Genomic DNA, 17,302 nt, shown 5'->3' with positions numbered 1-17,302 from the left:
CTACTGGTGTATCACCAGTCTGCATTAATACATGTATACTACTGGTGTATCACCAGGCTGTAGTAATACATGTATACTACTGGTGTATCACCAGGCTGTAGTTATACATACTGGTGTGTCACCAGTCTGTAGTAATACATGTATACCACTACTGGTGTATCATCAGGCTGTAGTTATACATGTATACTACTGGTGTATCACCAGGCTGTAGTAATACATGTATACTACTGGTGTATCACCAGTCTGTAGTATTACATGTATACTACTGGTGTATCACCAGGCTGTAGTAATACATGTATACTACTGGTGTATCACCAGTCTGCATTAATACATGTATACTACTACTGGTGTATCACCATGCTGTAGTAATACATGTATACTACTGGTGTATCACCAGTCTGTAGTAATACATGTATACTACTGGTGTATCACCAAACTGTAGTAATACATGTTTACTACTGCAGTAATGTTATTAGTGACAAAAAGTTTGTGTCCCAGGGACGCAAGCCCCTGAAAAAGTTTGCGTCCTGTAAAAAAAGCTTGCGTCCCAATCGAAAACCAATTACGTTTATCGTATGACCTACTGTGACTAATACTAGTGTAATATCACTGCCAGATACTTTATGTTAACTGGTCTATTCAGATTAAAACTTAATGTTTGAAGAATTTCAAAGGCTTTTGGTGAGCTGAAAAATTGAATGCTTAAAATAAAAGTTATTGTTTGACCATTTTTGTTTCAACACTGATTTTTACTGCAGGTGGAACCAAACTCTGTCCTCAAATCTGGGAGTAACCACCTGATTCAGGACTACGAAGAACCGGCCAACAATAGTAATTCAAATAAAGATGATAACAATGAGTACCTTCAGGTGAAGGATTATTACCACCTGAACACAGATGAACCAGAAGATAGCGCAATTTATGAAACAGTCGAAATTAACAGAACAGAAAACGGTTCTTCTTCATCAGGAGGTGAAGACTTTAATGCTCCCAAGAGGGAGAACCCATTTAACCGTGTAGCTAATGGGGATGACACCTATGAAGGCAAGAAGGGTGCCAAAGTGACTTCTCTGTTGAAACAACTTGGTGGTAATCCCCCAGTCCAACTTCCTCCAAGGTTACCAGGTGCAGTAGGAACCCCATTCTTGGGAAAGTCAAGAGTGCCCCCGATCGGTGCAGAGCAGTCACCTACTGAGTCAGATGAAGCCAGACAAAGGCCAACTCCAACATGGCCGGATGGAGGACCTGGCGAGACAGGTGAGAGGAATGACAAGACGATATGGGAGCAAAATGTTGCATATGCAGGTAGGAAAATGAGAAAGTAGCCACAGGTGGTGTTTATTGAACTAAGAAAATCTGCGCTTCTACTAGAAAAAAAAACATTCCTTACTAATGCTGCTTAAATTGCTTGCATTTAACAATAGAGAAACTCAAACATCTGTATACACATACTCATACATAATCCTGCCAATGTAAGGTTACCATGAGACATGATGCTGCATCTCATTCAGCTCTAAGCTAGTTAAGAATTTGATACTTTTCTGTTAAATTTATTCACAAAACTAACTTGTCTAAGAGTTGCAGATATAATTGGTAATTGAGCATGCCACACATTTGTACAGTTGTTCAAGCTCCTAAATCAAAATGGAATTAAATCTTTGCGTAGAACATTCAGATTTTTAAATCAATGTGAATGCAATCACAACAGGGGGTGAGTTGATAAATTTGCTGAGGGACATTCCTGCCCTATTCCAACTTAATTCAGACCCTCCCAGTCAGGGTTCACCCTCCCCTAGTGGTCAGCGGCTCATCCAGTTTGCCTCCTATGCTTCTTTCCATATCAAGGAACTAAACATTCAACATTCAACATCTCACTAATTTGAATAAGATTCGAAAGCCAATCTGATCAAGAAATTTCATATTTCTGAACATTTAAATCTATATAATTTAGATGTCATGGAAGTAATTATTATAGTTGTTAGCCTACTTCAAGGAAGCAAACAGACACATCCTGTAGTACAGGTACCGTGGATATGCTAAGATATCCAATGTACCTGTTCATGCTGTCCTCTTTCTAATTACTCTAATAGATTAACTAGGGTCCTCCTGTATTGTGTAATGGGTCTTTATGCATAGGCCACACCTTTAGTGTGACTTCAATGTTGAACAACAATCTCCCTGAGCAGAGGGTGTACATGAAATAAAAACATGTATAAAATAAATTCTAGACAGTCAAGGCAAGGTGAATTTACAAATAACCTCTCTATTAGTCTGTGGTTTTATGCTGTCCATACCTTTAGCGTGACTTCAATGATGAACAACAATCTCCCTGAGCAGAGGATGTACATGAAATAAAATCATGTATGATAAATTCTAGAAAGTCAAGGCAAGGTGAATTTACAAATAACCTCTCTATTAGTCTGTGGTTTTATGCTGTCCATACCTTTAGTGTGACTTCAATGATGAACAACAATCTCCCTGAGCAGAGGATGTACATGAAATATAAACATGTATGATAAATTCTAGAAAGCCAAGGCAAGGTGAATTTACAAAAAACCTCTCTATTAGTCTGTGGTTTTATGTTGTCTATAACTTTCAGTTCTTTCCTCTCTTTTGAGAAATTTTTGGTTTATAGATTTCCAAGAAAAAAAGGAAAATGGGAATGGGAAAAACAGCAAATGTATTTTCTATGTAATTGGTTATTAACATAGAATGACATTTCTATGTTTATAGGACATGAATCAAAAGCCTCTTGAAGATAATATAGGAGAAATTGATATTGCTTTTGTGATATGTATTTATCATACATGTGTGATACCAAATAAGGAGATAATAACATACAATGATAATGTAACCCCTCCTTTCCTTCGGTAAAGGTAATTAGGACAATGGGTCAGCAATATGTGAATCAAGTGGGCCTAGGCTTCAAGACAGGATAAAATTGTCTCCATGTCCGAATGGTTCAATGCTGATATTCAAAACAACTGCTGAGTCAGTTCCACACAGGTTTACAATGAGAGACACAAACACAAAGAAATGTACCATGAACTACTTATATTTTCAATCCTCCAGTCGTGGGAAATGGGGATGTTATAAGGCTATCAATGGCACAAAACAATAAAAAGTATCTACATTACAAAATATGTCAACTTGACCACACTCTTAGATATTAACTCTTAAATAAGCATACTTGCAGTTACATAACATACTGGTTACTGTGGTACTGAACACTGTACATCAAGATGCAGCACAGGTGGTAAAGACAATGTTAACAATGGTAAAGTTACAGTGTGCACTGTACTATACACTGAACATTTAGAACTTAGAAAACTTAAACTTATTGTCTATGGCCATGACAAACGTTACAATAAAAGAATACTTAAACTTATCTGGTTTTACACTGGTGCTGTCGCGAACTGCTCGCTTTCTTTCTTCAACGCGGAAAGTTCATTTTCGCGAATTAAGGTTCCGGTGTACATCAGTGTGCTCCATAATAGACTTGGTAATATACTGCAGTCCAGCGATTTACAAAATGGTATGACAATTTAATGAAATAGTTTAGAGTGACATCTACAGCACGGTGGGGTAGAATCCGGTTCCTTAGGTAAATACAAAGTACAGGTGGGCTCCAAGAACAGCAATTAAGTAAAATATGAAAAGTCCATGGTAACCATCTCGGCAAGATCCAGAACAGTGGCCACAAAGATACTAATATGACATTCTCATCATAATTTAAGAATATAACTTTACATGATGAACATCTTCAAAACTCCCTATTTATACAACACTTTTTCCTTTAATAAAAATATTATAAGTACAATAGATCAAGCAAGAGAAGTCTTGCTCTCTCCAGGTGAAGAATCGAACTCTAACTATATCAAGATACAATGTTACCAGAACTATGTGACAACAACTCTAGGCCACATGGCTTCCCCTCATCCTATTGGTTACTTCTAGCAAAGATCCCGTTGACCAACTAATAAGATGACCAATCAGTAATTACATGATGGATTAGTTCCTATAAATATTCATGTCACCATGTGCCTTCCCTTTCCCCAGCACTGGGCTATTTTGTAACCCTTTCCCACCATACACTGTGACTCTAAATACTATTGTCCCAGGTATAAACCACAAGCGCTATTGTCTAGCAGGCTCAGTTTATCTCAGAAGAGATAAGTAGCAAGGATACATACAAAAAAGCTTTGTGAAAGTAAAATAACCATCACTAATCTGCAATATACTCAGCAGAGGCAGGAAGTATCTGTTTACTCTTTTTAATTAAACCTATCTACACTATGGACAGAAACTGCTTCTACTAGCAAGTGAAAACAACAAACCCACTGTGTCATTCATGACACCAGGGTTACACCAATAACACTCAGATTTATTGAATCATGCTTGAATAAGGCCACTGGATAGTCAGCCCTGTCAACAGATTTCTTTTAAGGAAATTAAAATATTTATGTCAAATATATTCCATCATCTAATCTACTTGTCCATTAGCTGTTACATTTACTAAAGGAAATTAACTTCACATTGAAGTCTCTTTGTTAACACATCCTGAGCATCATTTCATCCTACTGCAGCAGTTTTTGCTGGCATTGGCAGGTTCCTAGCACATTTCTATAATACAATCTCATTCATCAATTTCTCTCAGTGATTCATCTTCAAATGAAAGTGTTGAAAGTTTTCAACATTCAGACAGAAGAGTTTGCAATCCTTCTGGAGTTCAAATCTCTGCTACAATCTATCTATCAAGTCATTATCTATCATTGATTCACCTTAACATGTGGCTTCTTTTATCACTTTCCTACTCACATTGCATGTACTTTCATATTTGTTATAATTTTAAGACCTGATTATGTATTCTATTGTAATCACGACCAAACAGGATCCCATCCCCATACAATGATAATAACACTCAGATTTATTGAATCATGCTTGAATAAGGCCACTGGATAGTCAGCCCTGTCAACAGATTTCTTTTAAGGAAATTAAAATATTTATGTCAAATATATTCCATCATCTAATCTACTTGTCCATTAGCTGTTACATTTACTAAAGGAAATTAACTTCACATTGAAGTTTCTTTGTTAACACATCCTGAGCATCATTTCATCCTACTGCAGCAGTTATTGCTGGCATTGGCAGGTTCCTAGCACATTTCTATAATACAATTTCATTCATCAATTTCTCTCAGTGATTCATCTTCAAATGAAAGTGTTGAAAGTTTTCAACATTCAGACAGAAGAGTTTGCAATCCTTCTGGAGTTCAAATCTCTGCTACAATCTACAGTATCTATCAAGTCATAATCTATCATTGATTCACCTTAACATGTGGCTTCTTTTATCACTTTCCTACTCACATTGCATGTACTTTCATATTTGTTATAATTTTAAGACCTGATTATGTATTCTATTGTAATCACGACCAAACAGGATCCCATCCCCATGGTCTTTTTTGGTACTAATATTTACTAAAATCTCACAGTCATGACAATATACTTTTTGCCAAGTATTTGGCCAGTTTGTAAAGATTGAGAAAATGAAATTATCTCCTTCGTTTACTAATGAAGTAACTGTTCTTCAAAGTATTAATTGGGCACATGCACGAGTAAATGTCTTGACCTCCTTATATATTAAGCTTACTCCTAATGATAGTGCATTATGGTTGCAAAGACTAATTCCTAATGATAGTGCATTATGATTGGATAAGACTAATTCCTGATGAAAGTGCATCATGATTGGATAAGACTAATTCTTAATGAAAGTGCATTATGGTTGGATAATTTCCAATAATAGTGCATTATGGTTGGAAAAGACTAATTCCTAATGATAGTGCATTATGGTTGCAAAGACTAATTCCTAATGATAGTGCATTATGATCGGATAAGACTAATTCCTAATGAGAGTGCATTATGGTTGGATAATTTCCAATAATAGTGCATTATGGTTGGAAAAGACTAATTCCTAATGATAGAACTTTATGATTGCATTAGACTGCGTACTTATGATAGTGCATTATGATTGCATTAGACTGATTACTTATGATTGTTATGATAGTTGGATAATAATGATTCCTTATGATAACTGTGCATTATGGTTGGATAAGTCTGATTCTTAATGATAGTGCATTATGATTGGATATGACTGATTACTTATAATGATTGTGCATTATGGTTGGATAATACTGATTCCTTATGATAGTGTATGATGGTTGGATAATACTGATTCCTAAATGATAGTGCATTGTGATGGAATAATACTGATTCCTTATGAATGTGCATTATGGTTGGATAAGTCTGGCTCTGAATAATTGTGCATTATGGTTGCATAAGACTGATTTCTTATGATAATGCATTATGGTTGGATAAATTTGATTCCTAATGATATTGCATTATGATTGGATATGACTGATTTCTTATGATAGTGCATTATGGTTGGATAATTCTTATTCCTAATGATAGTGTACAAGGGTTGGATAGTGCATTATGGTTGGATCCAACTGATTCAATAACAATACTAGTGTGTACGCTGCAAAGCTAAATGCAGAAAGTGTGTATAGTTTACAAAGTGTTCAACTGCTTAATCCAAGTTGCCCTAAGCTGAAATATTGAATTTAAAATTTCTGCAAAGTTTTTTTGTCACTGAAATGTCTCTATTGAAGCAGCCACTTGACGAAGTGCTTTATTATTGTGTGGTTTCCATGGAAACGAACAATGTCTCCAGGCAAGAGAAATTCTCACTTTACCTTTGGAAGTGGAATATAACCTTGGATTATGGACAGCCGTTTTGCCAAGCAGCTCAATTCACTGAACTAGGAGCAACTTCTGAAAAGAAGGAAGAAAAAAAACAATCTCTGCCAAGTAATGTCAATGATAATTTTACACATTTAAAGCAGAAAGGAAGATTTTATTGTAAGTCCAGGGAAAGATGATCGGTTTAAAGAAGATGATAGGATGAAGATGAAGAATGAGAATGAGAATGAGAAGAATGAGAATGAAGATGATAGAATGTTATATATTGTGGCCCCTAAGGAAAGACAAGTGCCCCACGCCATGGAAATTTTACCCAATAAATGTTTGAAATGAACAAATACTCGGGAGGGTACATTTCACTAGATGAGCGCCCTCTATAGCAATTATCGCCACTTGAGAACAAATGTCAAAGCAATGATGAAAGGCAAAGTCGATACAATATTTACAAATGTCTTTAACCAAGACTACCCCAGTCAGTAGAAACTGGTGCCAACTACTGTATTTATCTGTAAACCGAGGATTGGTAAGTCAATCCACTTTAATACTCCTGACCAGTGCTAGTAACTAATCTGGTTGTCAGCTTACTAGTAGCTCAGAAACAGCCAGCTGTCACAAGATGAGCATCTACTGTGAGGTAGCTCAACTATTTAAAGGTCTGTCAGTGTCTAAATACCTGTAAGCTAATGAACTGGAACAGTAATCTTAAAAACTTGCAAACTTAATATTAAATAGGCAGGGCTTAACGTAAAATTTAGTTCATACTGATGTGGTGATGTTGGTACAAAAAAGGCACATTTTCATGATGTTCTCCAATTTAATGTCATTAAAATTCATCTAATTGCAAGAAATTCATTTTAAACGCAAGACTAGAACAAATATTTCATGGTTTCATCCTTGGCATACAGGTTTGTCACACTACATTTCATACAGTCAACCGTGTTGTTTTATGTGTGCATACTGTATCATGAATATTAATCAGTAAACATAAAATTCTTAATCAGATATCTTTGAAATAGTATGCCTAATTAGCTTTATACATGTACAGTACTTGGATAATACAATGTATATGGATGCATGGAATATGAGATCATACAATTTGACCTCATTAATATTCATGCATATATCTGTTTTTATACAATGTCATAGACCTTTCTGTACATGTTGCTACATTAGTCAATAGATAATCCCTCTTCATTTTTAGTGTGCCCAAGTTCGTGAATAATAACATACATGGCTTTCCACACCATGAATATCTTTGGTCATCAGAACCACTAAACGTTTTCCTTTCCTGATATAATCACCAGTTAGTATTTACATCTGCAAATTGTAACAAGGTGTCGCTAATGAATGACTAAACTTTATATAATTTGTCTCTATTTCCAAAAGATTTGTCAACTGTTGGCTTGGTCATAGTTGCTTTTGATTTATGTTATCACTGCTTGAAAATCAGTTTTACTTTTTCTTTGACAATCAAATTTGGAAAATGGTTCCCTTAGAGACGGTTATGAGAACAACATTTAACTATTTTTCAAAATATTTTGCACAAACTGAAGGAAAAACTTGGAAACTGTTTTCTGCAAAGTGTTTCAGTGTGTTGACAGGCATGAATTTAATAGGACACTCTAGGTGCTGTCTGGTGTTTATTTCCTGTAATTACCAGTGCAACCTGATTCTCATCCCAGAAGGTGGAACTATGTAAAGAACAATCACGAAGTCTGCACTACACAGGGAAGTCACTATAACAAGCTGTGACGTTAGTGCTTGCTTTCTTACGTGAGCGATCTTCCAAGATACTGTGCGCTGGCAGTTTGAATCCAAGCTTTTACGTAGGGAATAAATTATGACTTAATGGAAGCATGTCTTTCTTTCTTATTATCTTCGGTAACATTGACAAGATGTGTAATGAACCATCCTCTTGTACACTGTGCATATCTAGTGCTTTTGTTGTGTCTGGGGGAATTTCAGCAGATTATCATAATTAGGTAAAAAATCAGTGTAGATGGAATACAGTATACTTGTATCATTTTCCTTTCTGAACAGTTGAGGTTTGAATTTGGAATGTTAGTGATATGTGTTTCTTGAGTAAGACCTTAGAAGTGAGAGTATTGGAAGAAATGAATAATAAATTAGATCTAAAAATATGTTGCATGAAAAGATCTACCTATTGGTGGGAAATTTTTTGAGAAGCATCACATTCACTGGTGTATTATTGATTACAGCCATTCATTAACTATATGTTATTGGCTAAAGAAATATTGCCTGTAGTAAAGATTCAATTTATGAGCTAATGGTTAGTTCAGTTTCTTGTGCTTTATATCTGCACAAATACAACAAATGGGTTTGTTGTTTATGTGACACTGTTCACCCTGTAATGGGTTTGTTGTTTATGTGGCACTGTTCACCCTGTAATGTGTTTTGTTGTTTATGTGGCACTGTTCATCCTGTAAGGGGTTTGTTGGTTATGTGGCACTGTTCACCCTGTAATGGGTTTGTTGTTTATGTGGCACTGTTCACCCTGTAATGGTTAAATGTTGTTTATGTGGCACTGTTCACCCTGTAATGGGTTTGTTGTTTATGTGGCACTGTTCACCCTGTAATGGTTTTGCTGTTTATGTGGCACTGTTCACCCTGTAATGGGTTTGTTGTTTATGTGGCACTGTTCACCCTGTAATGTGTTTTGTTGTTTATGTGGCACTGTTCACCCTGTAAGGGGTTTGTTGGTTATGTGGCACTGTTCACCCTGTAATGGTTAAATGTTGTTTATGTGGCACTGTTCACCCTGTAAGGGGTTTGTTGTTTATGTGGCACTGTTCACCCTGTAATGGTTTTGTTGTTTATGTGGCACTGTTCACCCTGTAAGGGGTTTGTTGGTTATGTGGCACTGTTCACCCTGTAATGGGTTTGTTATTTATGTGGCACTGTTCACCCTGTAATGGTTTTGTTGTTTATGTGGCACTGTTCACCCTGTAATGGGTTTGTTGTTTATGTGGCACTGTTCACCCTGTAATGGGTTTGTTGTTTATGTGGCACTGTTCACCCTGTAATGGGTTTGCTGTTTATGTGGCACTGTTCACCCTGTAATGGGTTTGTTGTTTATGTGGCACTGTTCACCCTGTAATGGTTTTGTTGTTTATGTGGCACTGTTCATCCTGTAATGGGTTTGCTGTTTATGTGGCACTGTTCACCCTGTAATGGTTTTGTTATTTATGTGGCACTGTTCACCCTGTAACAGATGTAGTGTGGACAAGTTTTTGTTGAAGGGATCATGACATCATGTCAAAATGGCATTCAAATCCAACAAACTTTTACAACTTAAACAGGTAGCAATTGTGGCTTACACCATTGATCTTGGAGCTTAGATTGGTGTGACACTACTAACACAGAAACAGTTTACTAAGAAATGTCATGTGAGTCATATTGGTATGCAGTCATGCTAATATCCTGTTTATACAGCTTGCATCTGATTGGTCAGTTGTGTGGTATTGCCATAACAGATGAGATTTGTTAGTTTTATTGCTGTAACTACCAGGTTTTATCACCATGGTTAATTCATCCCCTCTTCCTGCTTAGATAGGTCAGCAAACTGAAGATGACTGTAAATTATCATCATATTGCAGCAATGAGTGCAAGATCGACTCCCAAACTGTTGTATCCAAACAGTAGTAGATAATGACATTTATAGTGGCATGCCAATCCAATATCTTCTGATATGAGAATGGCAGAGAAGATTCACTATTGACAGTTATTAAACAGTGTATGTATGAAACATGAGAGCAATATTACTACATTGAAAACAAATAAATAAAGGTCTTCACAAAGCTCTCACCTCTTTGGATTTTTAATTTTCTTTAAAGATTTCAGTATTGACCCCAAATTTTAGCTGGCCATTATTTGCTAGATGTTTTCAAAAGTACTTTCCTGTAGGTTTGGGCCATTGAGTACAGTAGTTTTAGAATAGATAATTAAATTTCTCAGTTGTTGTACAGTACCTGCTTTGAGAGTGACAGTTAAATACTTAGGGATGTTTGAGTACAGCTGGTGCCCTTAGCTGACTGTCTAGCATATCTGGGGGTAATAATGATGATCTTACAAATGACCCTAAACAAGACCTATTGTCATTTACTAGATGTAGATGCTATGTACCTCTGTGTTACTGCCACAAACTCTTCACTGTCTAGCATATCTGGGGGTAATAATGATGATCTTACAAATGACCCTAAACAAGACCCATTGTCATTTACTAGATGTAGATGCTATGTACCTCTGTGTTACTGTCACAAACTCTTCACTGTCTAGCATATCTGGGGGTAATAATGATGATCTTACAAATGACCCTAAACAAGACCCATTGTCATTTACTAGATGTAGATGATATGTACTTCTGTGTTACTGTCACAAACTCTTCACTTTATGCTCACACAGAGCTGAAGATTTACTTTCATAGTTGCACCAGTTCAATGATGATAACAAATATATCATTACATTAACATACATATTTTCTCATCTGATGTTTTTGTTGCTTTCAGTATTTAAGTTCAATGAATAAAAGATTTGGTACATCCATATTTAGCCTGATTTGGGCAGATGTATATTCCTATTATGTGCTTTGGTTCATGGTGTGGCAATAAACTTATCTCCCTTTTAAATTTTGACCAATATGGACGGACACTAGCCAGCTCTGTCATTCTTTCAGCAATATCAATGAAGTACTCATTTGACTTTGATTCAGGAAGTAATGATGTCATATATGATTATAAGCTTCTTCTGAGATTGGGATTGTTAGGTCATTTTCAGGATATCCAATCATTTTAACCTCATTAAAATGATTGGGGAGATAACCCTTGCTATCTATTCAAAGGACTATGAGGCCATTGATTTGAAGAAAGAACTATTATTCTTATTGGTAAATATAACCACAAGGAGACCATTCTTAAGGCATCCCTCCAATCTTCCTCCTACTTCCCTTCTTTCTCCTCCTCTTCTTTCTCCTCTAGAGCTTAATATGTGATTTTACAACCGAGGAGGAAAGTTAAATTTTGAGCCTACTGTACAGTCATGAATGGAAAGTCAATGCATCTGCCCAAACAAAGATAGTCAACAATGTTGTTGTTTGCATTTTTCATTCACTTGAACTGGGAATGGATCAAAACTTTGGCAAAGACTGTATTGTATTGTTTATTCACTAAAAAGTAGCAAGAACAAAACGTTTTGAGATTGAATGCATACAATGAGACTTGAACCAATGTACAACAGGCAATCTCTGAACTCTGAATAAAATAGAGAATTTAGGCACCTGAACAGCATGTTCTCAACAATAAAAACAATGATTGTGTATCTAGACTTAAAATCATGTCAAAGTGCGTGGGACTCCAATGTTGAATCAATGCCTGTTCGGGATTCATCTTACTGTGTAAAAGCAGCTTTTAGGTAGCTACTTCACTACCATTCGCAGTCACTCTGCAAGAATGGTTTATGGTTGTTTTAAAAAGTCACAAATCACTTTTACGTCAATGATTAATTTAAGGCCTTGAAATTGTAATGGTAAGGAGAGATGGATTAAAAAGCATGAAATGAAAAGGAATCGGATACTATTATTTATAATAAACTTTCTCAGGTTATACTATAGATGTACCAAAAGATACTAAGGGGGAAGCAAAATAATGTGAAGCATTAGGCAGATGAAAAAATAAATATTTCTATTTGCTAAAAATAGCTTTTTTTTTGGTATATGAGTATAGCTGGTCTGCTCAAGATAAGTCTAAGGATAGGGAAATATGGCTTGTATATTTTTACCTGAAGGTGAGGGTTGTGTTTAAGTTGTAAGCTGGCTTAAGTAAAGCTTAAAATTGCAATATGCTTTCTATTATAAATAATTTGCATGATTTTTCTCAGTTTTCCATGAAATCACTAAGTAAGCCATGTAAAATACATTTTAACATAGACTTAGACTGGATCCATTTTTGTACCAGCATTGAGTGACCGTACAGACTGGTGGATCAGTATATTGAATTCTCAAACTGTTTAACCATGACATAAACTTCATCTGAAAAACCAATGTGCATGTAGAATATAATTGAAGAAGCCTATACAATCATTGTGGGGCATGATACATGCTAACTTTTCAGTTCTCATGACCCTCCCTCTTTGGTAAACATTTAAATTTCAGTTCTCATGGCCCTCTCTCATTGGTAAACATTTAAATTTCAGTTCTCATGCCCCTCCCTCATTGGTAAACATTTAAATTTCAGTTCTCATGCCCCTCCCTCATACATTTAAATTTCAGTTCTCATGCCTTTCCCTCATACATTTAAATTTCAGTTCTCATGCCCCTCCCTCATACATTTAAATTTCAGTTCTCATGCCCCTCCCTCATACATTTAAATTTCAGTTCTCATGCCCCTCCCTCATACATTTAAATTTCAGTTCTCATGCCCCTCCCTTATACTTTTAAATTTCAGTTCTCATGCCCCTCCGTCATTGGTAAATACTATATTTCAGTTCTCATGCCCCTCCCTCATTGGTAAACATTTAAATTTCAGTTCTCATGCCTCTCCCTTATACATTTAAATTTCAGGTCTCATGCCCCTCCCTCATACATTTAAATTTCAGTTCTCATGCCCCTCCCTCATACATTAAAATTTCAGTTCTCATGTCCCTCCTTCATACATTTAAATTTCAGTTCTCATGCCCCTCCCTCGTTGGTAAATACTGTAGTTCAGTTCTCATGCCCCTCCCTCATTGGTATACATTTAAATTTCAGTTCTCATGCCCCTCCCTCATACATTTTAATTTCAGTTCTCATGCCCCTCCCTCATACATTTAAATTTCAGTTCTCATGCCCCTCCCTTATACATTTAAATTTCAGTTCTCATGCCCCTCCCTCATACATTTAAATTTCAGTTCTCATGCCCCTCCCTCATACATTTAAAGTTCAGTTCTCATGCCCCTCCCTCATACATTTAAAGTTCAGTTCTCATGGCCTTCATAAGAAAACATCTTAGATGTCAGTACTCACAGATATACGTAACAGATAAACCTACAAAAAATGGAAATACTGCATATGTGGGAAATACAAGAAATGTGTTTATCCTGATTATGTTGAATTATACTATTACATGTAGATCCCACTCAAAGTGTTCATCTTTTGTCTTTGTGGAACCAGACAACATTTATGTTTGCTCAAAGTTATATTACATCTTTGATATAGTTTGAATATTTATGACAATTAATGTTTTTAGTTGTGTTGAACTTTATACACTGGCTTCTCCTACTGTAGCTGCTGCAGTAGATATTCTTTGATGTTGTAATATTCAAAGACATCATGAGACATTCTCAGAGGCAACCTGCTCTCAGGGAATTGGTCGACTTTATCAGTTTGTGCGGAGGTATCCTGTTACCGGATCTCTCTCCTCATCTAATTGTGATCGATGGAGACTGTGTCTTCAGCTGTCTCTTTTTCTCCCTGGCTTGAACCTGGAAGCAATATATCCTCCGAAAATAAAGAAAGGAAAATAAAGGCACGATCTTAGCCACGCTGTGTTTATCACCTTAAAATATTAACTGAGTTCTGGTTGACACCCTGGATTGATGCAGTTACCTGTAATTAAAGTATATCGGATAGATTTTTGTTTGTACCTGGCGGCACTCAAGCAGTACATGAATAATTATCCAACCGTGTTGCAGGCAATCTGGCTGATAATAAAGAAACAGAGTGTTTCAGAGGTTTGCAAGAGATACAGTAATACCAACAATAAAGTCTGGTACCACTTGTTTTGTTTAGTCTGTTAAACGAACATATTGCAGAGAGATGCTGGAACGAAGCAGTAAACCAAGGTTAAATATATGCACATATATTAAGCAGTATTTGACTAAATCAGATTTCCATTAAAAATTTCAAAGAACAGTTTATAATAGTCTCAACTATATATTTCTAACTTTAGTCATGTCACTTCACGCAGTGATATGTATCTTCAACTAGTCATGTAGCTTCACCAAGCTCTTGCTTTAATCAGTTGCTTCACCAAGTGATATTATAACTTTACTAAGTGATATTTATAGCTTCACCAAGTGACATAAGTAGCTTCACCAAGTGGCATAAAGTATCTTTACCAAGTGACATAAGTAACTTCACCAAGTGTTAAATGTACTTTCACCAAGTGATATTGTATATGTAGCTTCACCAAGTGTTATATGCAGCTTCACCAAGTGATATTGTTGTAGCTTTTACTATTGATCGATGAAGCTGAGACTACTATTTTTTCGACACTTACAAAGTGAAATATTGTGATAGTGCATTGTGTGGTACATGACAAACACAACCAGTAGCTCTTTGAATCAATACAAATAAATGAAAATTTGAAGTAGTAAGGGGGAACCTTACACACCCCTACCCCCCTCCTCATATGGAGGATTCAAAGCAGACCAGATTCCTTCAGTAGACACTGACTTATTTCCATTCTTGGAAATTGTCTACTTTAATATTTTTTCAGACTATGAATGTAACTTTACCTGTATATTCATAAACATTTTCAATCACCTCGATTTCTCCTACGACTATTATGAAGGGAAATTGGTTTCATATAAAGCATTCATAATGGCCTTGAGTGACATTAGTTTAGAATGCTTGACAAGTGAATATTAATCCTGAGCTAGGAAATTGAGAAACTTTTAAATTTTGTAAATAAGAAAATTGAATCAGGAATGGATATGATTTAATTTGATTTCAACGCTATTATATATCCGTTAAAGGATAAACAGATGGGTGCCTTTATAAATAATGTACATCAAGACATAAGTATATACGAAAGAAAATAAAAATTTACCAAAGCAAACGACGGCTAAACCATGAAAATAAAACAGAAAGGGGGAAGGAAAAATCCATACAAAACAAAAGAATGATTGTTAAAAATTTGAATACACTTTGGAATGAGAAGAGTCTTATGTCTGTTTGTTGCAGCATCTGTACTGAAAATATGGTCCCTGTGTTCAGACTGTCTCTTATTAAGTAATATGGTCCCTGTGTTCAGACTGTCTCTTATTAAGTAATATGGTCCCTGTGTTCAGACTCTCTTATTAAGTAATATGGTCCCTGTGTTCAGACTGTTCTCTTATTAAGTAATATGGTCCCTGTGTTCAGACTGTCTCTTATTAAGTAATATGATCCCTGTGTTCAGACTGTCTATTATTAAGTAATATGGTCCCTGTGTTCAGACTGTTTCTTATTAAGTAATATGGTCCCTGTGTTCAGACTCTCTTATTAAGTAATATGGTCCCTGTGTTCAGACTGTCTCTTATTAAGTAATATGGTCCCTGTGTTCAGACTGTCTCCTATTAAGTAACATGGTCCCTGTGTTCAGACTGTCTATTATTAAGTAATATGGTCCCTGTGTTCAGACTGTCTCTTATTAAGTAATATGGTCCCTGTGTTTAGACTGTCTCTTATTCAGTAATATGGTCCCTGTGTTCAGACTGTCTCTTATTAAGTAACATGATCCCTGTGTTCAGACTGTCTATTATTAAGTAATATGGTCCCTGTGTTCAGACTGTTTCTTATTAAGTAATATGGTCCCTGTGTTCAGACTCTCTTATTAAGTAATATGGTCCCTATGTTCAGACTGTCTCTTACTAAGTAATATGGTCCCTGTGTTCAGACTGTCTCTTATTAAGTAATATGGTCCCTGTGTTCAGACTGTCTCTTATTAAGTAATATGGTCCCTGTGTTTAGACTCTCATATTAAGTAATATGGTCCCTGTGTTTAGACTGTCTATTATTAAGTAATATGGTCCCTGTGTTCAGACTGTCTCTTATTAAGTAATATGGTCCCTGTGTTCAGACTGTCTCTTATTAAGTAATATGGTCCCTGTGTTCAGACTGTCTCTAATAAAGTAATATTCGGTAGTAAGTAAAGGAGTACTTAGTAAAACTTAGTATGTATAAAGTAGTACTCAGTGCTGAGTACTCAGCATTTGAATTATAATATAATTCCTTTATCCCATTTACACTACACATATTCTTTATGTTATAAAGATTGTAGACGAGCATTTCATACCATGAAGCAGCAGTGATGGAAGGTTGAGGAAGTGGGTTAAATTGGATCATGACTTCTTTACACCATCTACCATATATTGACTGTTTAGATCTAGTTTACACTTGAAACCATCTGCATTGTGATTATGTACAACAACATATTAGAGCAGCGTTCATTTAGTAGCAAGGATCACACTGTCTTACATAACACTGCCAGTAATCTTCTCACATAAATCCCACATGGTGGAAAAGGTAAGAAAACCAGTATTTATTTGTATCTTTTGATCTATTAAATGAGGCAGAAATCTTCAAGTATCATTAGAACTTTGGTATCCAATCCTGCCTCGTTCTTTAAATGTGACTTACATGCATGTTGCACATGACACAGAAGATGACTCTTTTCTTTGCTACAACCATATATCATCTTCACAGAATAATTCAACTGTATGAACATATTTAAAGAGTTTTGAAAGACGTTATTCATATTAAAATAGAACAGAGTGCAGTTTATTTCTGA

General features: G+C 35.8%; 1 protein-coding gene across 6 annotated transcripts in view; it reads left to right on the top strand.

Moving 5' to 3' along the window:
* The window catches only part of LOC139975675 (rho guanine nucleotide exchange factor 10-like), a 137,852-nt gene that overhangs the window by 34,897 nt on the left and 85,653 nt on the right, over positions 1–17,302 (top strand). For 5 of the 6 annotated variants that reach the window (XM_071983776.1, XM_071983777.1, XM_071983781.1 and 2 more), the window contains exon 3: positions 759–1,305. In XM_071983776.1, the coding sequence (XP_071839877.1) occupies positions 759–1,305 (547 nt within the window). The remainder of the gene's footprint in view (positions 1–758; positions 1,306–17,302) is intronic. The other variant, XM_071983780.1, reaches the window with a different exon arrangement.

Source organism: Apostichopus japonicus, chromosome 11 (genome assembly GCF_037975245.1).
Source record: "Apostichopus japonicus isolate 1M-3 chromosome 11, ASM3797524v1, whole genome shotgun sequence".
Taxonomy (NCBI): Eukaryota; Metazoa; Echinodermata; class Holothuroidea; order Aspidochirotida; family Stichopodidae; genus Apostichopus; species Apostichopus japonicus.
Note: the sequence above shows the minus strand (reverse complement) of the source record. Positions and strands in the feature narration are given on the sequence as shown.